This window comes from Vipera berus (genome assembly GCF_964194415.1).
Source record: "Vipera berus genome assembly, chromosome: 5".
NCBI lineage: Eukaryota > Metazoa > Chordata > Lepidosauria > Squamata > Viperidae > Vipera > Vipera berus.
This window is the reverse complement of record NC_138207.1, coordinates 55,901,253-55,912,207: the sequence shown is the minus strand read 5'-3', so window position 1 is coordinate 55,912,207 and position 10,955 is coordinate 55,901,253. Positions and strand designations below refer to the sequence as shown.

At 40.7% G+C, this 10,955-nt stretch overlaps 1 protein-coding gene across 5 annotated transcripts in view; it reads right to left on the bottom strand.

Annotated features, from left to right (window-relative positions):
• Nucleotides 1-10,955, bottom strand: part of ATRNL1 (attractin like 1) — a 563,323-nt gene that overhangs the window by 494,750 nt on the left and 57,618 nt on the right. For all 5 annotated transcript variants that reach the window (XR_014026511.1, XM_081328305.1, XM_081328307.1 and 2 more), the window contains exons 6-7: nt 2,000-2,174; nt 413-500 (exon numbers count right to left, since the gene is read on the bottom strand). Coding sequence is in view for 4 of the 5 variants with exons in the window: in XM_081328305.1 (XP_081184431.1) it covers nt 413-500; nt 2,000-2,174 (263 nt within the window). In the remaining variant the exon portion in view is untranslated. The remainder of the gene's footprint in view (nt 1-412; nt 501-1,999; nt 2,175-10,955) is intronic.

Below are 10,955 nucleotides of genomic sequence, written 5' to 3'. Positions count from 1 at the left end.
TCCCTTGCAATCTAAGTAAACTATAATCTGCAGGGCTCTTATTCTGCATTTTTTATCAGCATTGGAATGAAGGAGGAAGAAAGAGAAGTTATTCTGTGTTCAATGAGGCTTATTCCTTAGAAATCAAATACAGGATTGCCTACTTAAGTTAGAAAATGTGTCTAACTGCCAGAGTTATTTCATGGAATGATGATTTATTCCAAAATAAAATGAGAAAAATGTATCCTTGATTCAGAATTCTAAATATAGAAACTTTCAATACAGTGTTACTATGTCGTATATAAATACAGTAGAACCTTGTAAGAATGAATTGAGCTGACTTAGAATGAGAGGAGGAGGAGGAGGAGGAGGGAGGAGGAGGAGGAGGAGGAAGAAAGAACCTTTCAAATTTAATTTTGATGTACATACAAACCTGATATAAAGCAACAGTGTGTCCATATCTCTGAAGGGGTCCTTTCAATATAGGCACCACATTCCAAATGCTGCTTTCCAAATTATAGCTAAAAGGTAAATGAATAAATAGTTTATTACCTAGAAGCAAAATTCTAGACTTATGTATGCTTACAAATTAAAATATCATTTTCTGTTTCTTCCTGATATGCCATCTAACATCTGATAAATATAATAAATTAGAATTTAATTTTTTGCAAGTTTTCCTTATCCCACCAATATTTTTAACCAATAAAACACTTTTTAAAAAATTGAATAAATTTTCAAACAAGATTTTCAATTGATTATTTTGGGGGTTTATGGCTTATGAGCCTTGGTGGAGCAGTGGGCTAATGCCTCCTTAAGTAACACCAGCTGCCTGCAATTAGTGCAGGTTTGCATCCCACCAGGCTCAAGGTTGACTCAGCCTTCCATCCTTCTGAGGTAGGTAAAACGAGGACCCAGATTGTTGGGGGCAATAAGCTGACTTTGTAATAATGCCGCTTGGGGTGTGTGTGAAAGCCCTAATAAGCAGGCATATACATAGAATGAAGGCTACTGCTAAGCTTGTAAGCCGCCCTGAGTCTTCGGAGAAGGGCGGGATATAAATGGAATTAAAATAAATAAATAAAAATAAAATTATCCTTAGTAAAGTAATGAGCATTTTCTAAAAGTTGCAGAAATTTATTTTGTGGGGCAGTTCATTTACATGAAACCCTTGTCAAAAAATATCATCAATTGTATGAAAGCTTTGGCAATGCCAGCCCAAGCTGCTTTTTACTGAAATTGAAGGTATTTAGTATCCCTCCCAAAAGGGCCAAGAGTTTAAGCACAACACAATTATGCACAACACAATTATGATATTTGTTAATCAAGTACACAAAGTTTAAAAAACAAAATCCAAAATATGAAGTGATAAATTAAAATGAATACCACAATTCTGAAATTAAAATCCAGGTGGAAGAAATGCCAATTTATAGATAATCTGAAAAATAAGAAAATGGAGCTAAAATGCAGCTCCCAAAGAAGTTAATTTCTTAGGCTAGGGACGTGGAACAGCCTTCTTTCACAGAGGCAAAATATATCTATGAAAATATTTTTACACATGCACAGAAGTTTCTTTTGGATATTGGTAGTAGGACTGAATCAGAAAATCTTACAAATGAGGCAAACTTCAATATGGAATAAATCAGTCTTGCTATATTTGGACATATGTCTAATTATTCTGTGAATGAATCCCTGGATTTCTGCAATTTTACTTCCTTAAGGAAGTTTTGCATAATTTAAATGACCTATGAAGCTTTTTCTTTTTTTTAATTCATGTGTATAAACCAAATATAAGTAAGGAACACCTCGCCGCTACCACACACACACACACCGCCGCCCTCCCCAATTTAGTTCATTAATCCACAGGACTTCATTTTCAATTATCTCCCTCTCAGGAAGATCTGAACTGAACCATGAGGCAACCAAGAAAGCAAGGCAGGTGTAGGAGAGAGGGATGCTTTTCATTAAATTTTAACAAATTTACACAAAATAGAAATAGAATTTAAAAAAAGAAATAACTTACTTTAATACCATCTGGAAGGTACTGTAATTAAATGCATATCCACCAATTACCCACATAAACTTTCCATGAAGAACTGCCTTATGGGAAGCCCTGCTCACAGATGGACTAAATGGCTTCACATTAGGCAGAATCCAATAGGATTCCATTGAGGGGACATTCAAAGAACAATCAGGACCTGTTTAAAATACAGAGGGAGAGAATTTCATACCTGGGATGTACTCTTATTAATTTAACACAACAATTTTTGATAGCAATTATAACTAGTAGTAGTACAATATATAAAGTGAGCTAACCTCATATATCGTAAATACTTAATGCATATAAACATTCTAAACATTTGACAAATTGCATTATCATGTATTTTAAATAGCATGTTAGTTTCAAATTTTATGTTTACTGTAAATATTTTCATAGATTTTAAAAGATTTTAAAGACATGCAGAAGATATGCTTCTGCATTACTTCTAGCTTAAGAAGGATGAATGTGAAGAACAGTGACACCAAGTGGTAAAGCACACACACAATTATATAGAAGAAAAATATATTCACCTTTAAAATATTATTCTTTTTAATTATGAAAGACAGAATAATACGCATAAAACTACTCTACTCTATGATGTAGTCAACAAAAAAAAACCAATTCATCTTGACTTTTAAAAACTCCCTGACCTATTTATATTTGAGTTTCTTCGTTTTATTTTAAAGCACTTATAACCAAACTCAATCCAAAAGAATCCTGGACTGTTTACAAAACCAGACAAAACAAAAGACATAATTAAGTCAAAATCAATTATCAAAAATTAACCCAAAAATAAATGTAGGATAAAATACAAGATAGGCACCCACAGTCATTAGCTGGGACTGAGAGCACCTTGGAATGAAATCATTTTGTTTATGAAGATGCAGCAAATGGGAACTATATGCATTTCTGGGTGCATGTATTCTATACTGTGGGAATTTTTACAGAAAAGGCCTGTATCCCATTAGCCTCAAAGCAGACAGAACTTTCAACAAGCCAACACTCTGAAGTGGATCTAGATGCCTTTTGACAATCAGTTTCTTTTATTATTTTATTTTTATGCACAACTTTAAGCATTTATAGTCATTTATAGTCATTATCAACACCTAATCTCTGTCTCCAAAATTCCTCAATATGTGATAGACATTCCCCATATTAGGTACAATTCTTGCTGTGATTTTACTGACTATCTAAATAAGCATGCCATGCATTAAAAATAAAGCCAGTATTAAAGATTGAAACTTTTCATCAATTTATTTGGCAGGACTGAATATAAAGATCTACTTTATCTCTAAATTTCATCACATTCTACCTGAAAAAAATTGTTTGAAAATGTGTTTTTCCATAGTACCCAATACAGAGAACTACACTGTAATACATGAAATATTTCTTGCTACTTTATTAAATTTTACAAATTATCTTGTGAATCAACAGGAATGATATTAAAAATAGTCATTTATAGGAATACCAAGGAAAATAAACACAATAAGAATTTATATCTGCTTAATATTATACCTGTTTAAAATTTACACATTATTCATTTCTCATATATATTTCATTCACTATTAAATTTTGACCACATCAAATACATAAAGCTAATACAAAAATGAAAATAGAAACAAAGAAAACAAAACTTCATAATAAATCATTATCCCTACAGTTAACCCCAATCCAACCTAGGTATTCTGTCCTCTTTGAGATGGCCTTTGAATGAGGAGTGTGTATCTGATGGTATGCAGGTTTGTTCCCTGCAATAAATAAGACTGCAAATTGTCTCAATATTAGTTAATTAATGACAGTGAATTATCAGTGTAAAAGTCTACATCTACATTGAGCATTTATGTGGCTTTTACACTTACAGGAAATATAAATGCTGGTTTTCTTGCTCCAGTACTGGACAACTTATACCCACATGTTCACTTGCATGCACATACACATACATACACACATAAACAGAGGTAGAGTTCAATACATTGGAGAACTGTAAGCTCTTATACCATTATATACAGTAGCAATTGCCTTTTTTGCTAATACTGTGGTGTCTTATCACCGCACAATTTTGTAAACAATTACAATCTAATCAAATTTGTATCCCTGAACCAGGAGTTTAATGTACAGAAGGGGGATTATATATCTGTATACATATCATGAAATCCTAACCAAAAGAATATAATTAGGATAAGCACATATCACAGCTTTTAAATATGAAAATATATGAGTTATTTTACAAATTACCTATTTTAACATACTTTGGTAAGTTTGTTAGACAAACATATAAGGGAATACACAGTATTTGACACCTGAGTCCTGTTACAGAATTTTGCTACTAAATAGCAAAAGCATCATAAAGCACCAACTTTCCAACTTTGCCCATAAATTCTAGGCTGTGAAAGGTGATTATGAGCATCACTACGTATTCCAATGCCAGCAATGACTTACTAGGAGTAACAGACATTTGTACCAATCAAACCTATTATATAGGTATTAAAAAAACCAAGTTTCTTGAATCCCAATTCATAGAGATAGATAGAGATGGACAGAGATCCATCTTCAAACAGCAAATCTGATGTGGAACCCAGAATGGAAATGCCTTAAACTAAAACCATATTGCTCAGAATCATGCATCAGGCAGAGAGGACAAGAGACCAGAAAAGGGCATAGGCTTTAAATGCTCCTAATAAGTTCTACACTATCAAATATATTTCAAATCATGTTTTAGCTCTCAAACCTGAGTTTCTGCAACCTCCTGCTGAATAGTAGCATATTTCTAGAGCAATTAATACATGAAAATTTAGATTTAATTACTTTATTTAAATATTGTCATATACAAATCTACAAAATAGATCAAATTTTCCAAGCAAATCAGTGTAGCAAAAAAAATCTATTATTCGTTGTCTGAAAAACATTTCTACTTAAAGGCTACCTCTTATAAACTAACCTAGAATTAATTTGGTGAATATTTAGACAGGACTAATTTTTAAAGGCTCTAGGTATCTTATATCTTTATATTATACTTTGATAGACCACAATTCTGAGACTGAAAATGCAATATTTCTGCTAATTGGAATTATAGATATGGTTTATCACTGTATTTTTAAAGATTTCGCTTTGGTATATTTCAATAATGGAATATTTGAATTTTGAATATTGATGGAAAAAAGTTTGTCAATAATAATAATGTCTTTCCACTGCTAAAATAGCTAAGCATGTGCATAAATGATACTGTATATCATTATGTCTAATGTACAATAAACTGCAATTTTCCTGTTCTTCCTTATGTTAGTATACATGACAGTAATGCTAGAATGCGCAAACTGAAAATTACTGAAATTTATACAAGTCTGTAATTGAAAGATTAGTAATTCAATAATTGTGGTTGTATTAGAATTTATTTTAAAATATTTTAGAAACAGTTTGAACAATAATATTTTTTCACACTTAACTTTGACTATCATTGTAGATATTCATTTCAGTATATCCACCAGAGGTCACAATAGTTTAAAAAGATATATTAGAATACTAAATAAACTCTTTATAATCTGAACCAAAGGAATTGGTGTAACCATTAAGAGCTTATACTAACATTAAATGGATTTGAAGTCTGCATAACTTTGTACTGATATTGCATTTTTTTTAAAAAGCAGATATTAAAAACTAAAATGTTTTTAATATTTTTTTATCTTTATAGATGATGTTTTAAAGAACTATCTGAAATGCAATTAAGCATTACAATTTCTTGCCCTGAGATAGTGCCTTGTTTTAACTATCTATTGCACCAATCAAAGTGCATGTACTTTTCCAATTTATTCCCTCCATTTCTCGTGATCTCTCTTCACACTATATTTAATTCACACTATATTTAAAACCACTTTTTATTCTGGTTCAATCTACTAACACTAAGCTTTACTTAATTCTTATTTTTATTGGTTTCTTTTACACTTTCCTGTCGTGCCCCTATAATTCACCCAAATCTCAACCTTCTCTTGCCTTCTTTTGATGACTACACTAGGTTGGTTAGAGAACCTAATGCACTACAGCATCTAAATTTTGGAATACTTTGACATAGCTTCTCAGGCGCCTTTCACTGCTATCTTTTAAGATATTTATGACTTAATTTTATTTTGCACCTTTGACTCAGTGATAACTCCTGGCAACAACTTAGACAAGTCCCTGTAGTTTTCTTGGCAAGGGTTCAGAAGTGGTTAGTAATTCCATCTTGAGCTGAGAGAGTGTGACTGGCTGAAGATCACCCAGCTAGCTTTGTGCCTTAGGCAGGATTAGAACTCAGTCTCCTTACTTCTAGACTGGTACCTTAACCATTACATCAAACTGACTCTGTATAAGATAAATAGAATATATTAAATATATTTAAGATTAAATCTGACTGAAACTTTTGAGAAAAAAATTATTCCAAACAAAGTTTGGGTTTTATTCATTCTATGAAAACCAACTTTAAAAGAGAACCAGTTTGGAGGTTAAAATACCAGGCCAGAAACCAGGAGAAACAGGGTGACCTTGGGCTACTCAATGCTGACTTGAAGGTACTCGCCAACTTAGTTTTTGTCCTTAAAGCAAATAAGCATACCTTAAATGATCATATACAATAGAATTGCTGGACAGGATTGCTGTGTCAGTAAAAGACACATTCTTCCAAACAGGCTTGTTGATTAGGTGGCCTTAGCTCTTCATAATAAAAAGCTATTTTGTTTCACACTCAGTACACATGAGAATGGCTAAAACTTAAAAGAGAAAAAGATACCCATTATAAAATAATGTGTCAAGAGCATGCAAAAATCTTTTCCTGGGAACAAAATTATTTATTCATAAATTTAGCAGTGGAAGAGTCATACAGGAGGCTCTGATATATGCACTGCTTTTAATGCAAAAGAACCTCTGATGATGATAAAGATCTGTTACTTAGGAATCTAGGTATCTAGCCATATTCATGTGTTAACTTCAAGCTTACATCCTGCAGCTCCTTCTTTCAAGCTTAAGTGGTAACAGATCTTTTGCTAGAGTTTGTGTCCTGGAATACCTTATATCCGGTGTTTCAAACTGCTGGCCCGCGGACCGGTTGCATCATGCGGAGGCCGTGCCCACCCCAGCTCCAGCAATGAAAACAAAGTCGTGATACATCACGTGGCGTGGCGAGTTTGACACCCGTGCCTTATATGGTCTCAGCTTGCCAACTTCAGACTACACACCATTTTCCTTCTACAAGTGAAACTCAAAAAATTAGAATATCGTGCAAAAGTTCATTTATTTCAGTAATGCAACTTAAAAGGGGAAACTAATATATGAGATAGACTCATTACATGCAAAGCAAGATAGTTCAAGCTGTGATTTATCATAATTGTGATGATTATGGCGTACAGCTCATGAAAACCCCAAATCCACAATCTCAGAAAATTAGAATATTACATGCAATCAATAAAACAAGGAGTGTACACAGAACAATATCGGACCTCTGAAAAAGTATTGGGCCCCTTTTGCAGCAATTACTGCCTCAATGCAGCGTGGCATGGAAGCTATCAGCCTGTGGCACTGCTGAGGTGTTATGGAAGACCAGGATGCTTCAATAGCAGCCTTCAGCTCTTCTGCATTGTTCGGTCTCATGTCTCTCATTTTTCTCTTGGCAATGCCCCATAGATTCTCTATGGCGTTCAGGTCAGGCGAGTTTGCTGGCCAATCAAGCACAGTAATCCCACGGTCATTTAAGCAGGTTTTGGTGCTTTTGGCACTGTGGGCAGGTGCCAAGTCCTGCTGGAAAATGAAGTCAGCATCCCCATAAAGCTCGTCTGCGGAAGGAAGCATGAAGTGCTCCAAAATCTCCTGGTAGACGGCTGCGTTGACCCTGGACTTAATGAAGCACAGTGGACCAACACCAGCAGATGACATGGCTCCCCAAATCAACACAGATTGTGGAAACTTCACACTGGACTTCAAGCATCTTGCAGTGTGTGCCTCTCCATTCTTCCTCCAGACTCTGGAACCTTGGTTTCCAAATGAGATGCAAAAGTTGCTCTCATCAGAAAAGAGGACTTTGGACCACTGAGCAACAGACCAGGTTTGTTTTTCTTTAGCCCAGGTAAGACGCTTCTGACGTTGTTTGTTGTTCAGGAGCGGCTTGACAAGAGGAATACGACATTTGAAGCCCATGTCCAGGATCCGTCTGTGTGTGGTGGCTCTTGATGCACTGACTCCAGCCTCAGTCCACTCCTTATGAAAGTCCCCAACACTTTTGAATGGCCTTTTCCTGACAATCCTCTCCAGGCTGTGGTCATCCCTGCTGCTTGTGCACCTTTTTCTTCCACACTTTTCCCTTCCACATAACTTTCTATTAATGTGCTTTGATACAGCACTTTGGGAACATCCAACTTCTTTTGCAATTACCTTTTGAGGCTTTCCCTCTGTCAACTCCTCGTCTTCGCCGGATCGACAAGCCCACAGGAAAAACCACGACGAAGTACGGATGACTGGAAAGAGTACCTTTAATAGCAGGACCTCTATACCTTAACAAAGTCAGCGTTGAGAGCCACACGCTCTCAACGCACCTTTTATTCTGAACCTGTAACTAGGTAGCAGCCCCACCCCTAGACTCCACCCCTCCCCCGTGCAGACCAGCATCCGCCTGGCCTGCGTAAATACTCCACCCCCCTACTCCTTCAACCCACGCCCAGCTCCCTCCACCGGCACCGTGCTTCCCAGCGTGAAGGTAAGTACAAGCCCATCCCCCTCCTAACATCCTGAGCGTGCTCCCCTCCACCACTGCATCTCCCCGCGCCACCCCCATGACCCCCTGGCAGCCCCCAAGGTCCGGGTGCAGCTGTTCAGCACCCCGCGTCGCTGCCGGCGTGTCCGCAGTAACAGCCACCGGGTCCGTAAGGCCATCGCCCATAGTCACAACCGCCAGGCCGTCGTCAGCTCCAGAAAGTGTTGTGCTGCTTCCGCGGCCGTCCGTGGCTGTTCTGGACCGTCGCTCAGCTGACCGAGCTGCGCGACTATCAGCGGGCATCCCTGGCCGCCCCTCAGTTTCTGCCCGCCTGGCAGCTGACTGTGCCGGCACGGGCCATCTCCCGGCTGGCTGCCCCGGCGTAGCCTTCCTGCAGCCACTCACGACCGCCCTCAGCCACCTCTCAGATTGCGGCACGCCCGTGGGTCCGGCGCTCGCCCGCCGGACAGCTGGAGGGTGTGGGCGCGGCTGGGCTCTCGGCGTCGCACGGCTACTCGCCCGCCGAACAGCTGGGGAGCTTGGGAGCGGCTGGGCCTTCGGCGTCGTGCGGCTGCTCGCCCGCCGGTCAGCTGGGGAGCTTGGGAGCGGCTGGGCCTTCGGCGTCGTGCGGCTGCTCGCCCGCCGGTCAGCTGGGGAGCTTGGGAGCGGCTGGGCTTTCGGCGACGAACGGCTGCTCGCCCGCCGGTCAGCTGGGGAGCTTGGGAGCGGCTGGGCTTTCGGCGACGAATGGCAGCTCGCCCGCCGGACAGCTGACGAGTGTGGGCGTGGCCGCTGCTGTTGCCGAGGGCTGCGAGCCGAATCCCCCTCCCGGCAAGTTTGTCGAACCCGAAGGGCTCGACAGTCGGCCCCTCCTACCAAGGCTCCTCCTGGAAGGCAAGGTATAGAAGTCAGACAAGCACTAAGGAGAGCAGCAGTTTCCCCTCGACCCCCTCCCGAGGGTTTACCAGGGTGCTTCTGGTGGAACGCCTTAACCAATCTAGGGGCCTGAACGTTTGATTCCGCCACCCAGGATGCCTCAGTAATTGGGTATCCTTTCCACAGCACCAGGTATTGCAGTCGCCCTCTCCGCATCCTGGAGTCTAGGACTTCTTGTACCTCATATTGCCCATCACCCACAGGCCCCGGCCCGACTGGCTCCCCCCGAACAGGAACAGGGGCTGGTTTCAGCAAGCTGCCGTGGAACACGGGATGCACTTTGCCTAGAAATTTAGGCAGCCGAAGGCGCACCGTGACCGGATTGATGATGTGGGTTACCTGGAAGGGGCCTATGTACTTAGGGCCCAGCTTCTTACTAGGTATTTGTAATCTCAGGTATTTTGTAGATAAGTACACCCAGTCCCCAACCCCTGGGGTGTAGAACGGTTGGCGCTTCTTATCCGCTTGGGCTTTTACAATACTGGCTTGCTTGTTTAGAGCCTGTTTGGTCGCCGCCCATGCTTTTCTGACTTGTAGCATCCACTCCTGGGGTTGACAAGGGGAGGCCGACCCCTGGTCACACTCGGGAACAGGAGGGAAGTCGTAGCCAGACACCACTGTGTACGGTGGGAGACCAGTACTGCTGTGCACAGCGTTGTTGTGGGCGATTTCTGCAAACGCCAATAGGTCAGCCCAGTCTGCCTGCTGGTACGAGACGTAACTGCGTAGGTATTGCTCCACCGCCGCGTTGGCCCGTTCTGCCGCGCCGTTTGTGCAGGGATGATACCCCGAGCTTAGTCCCTGGGATGACCCGATGAACTGGAGGAATTCACGCCAGAACCTGGCGGTAAACTGTACCCCTCGGTCCGAGATAACACGTCTAGGCGCCCCGTGTAAACGGTACACGTGGGTTATAAAAAGCCAGGCCAGACGCCGGGCCGAGGGTAAGCCCCTTAACGGAACAAAATGGACCTGTTTGGAAAACAGGTCAACTATGGTCCAGATGACGGTGTATCCCCGACTCTCTGGTAGGTCTACGATGAAATCCATCCCAATGTCCTGCCATGGCCGGTAGGGGTCCGCCACCGTCTGTAACAGCCCTGCCGGCTTCCCGGGCTGGGTTTTGGCCATGGCACAGGTGCGGCAGCGCTGGACATACTCTTTGACCTGCCGCCTCATCCCGGGCCACCAGAACTGACGTCTAGCGAGGTGCAGTGTTTTCAGGAACCCGAGGTGGCCGGCCTGCTTGGCATCATGACACCTATAAAGCACAGTGTTTCGCAGGGTTTC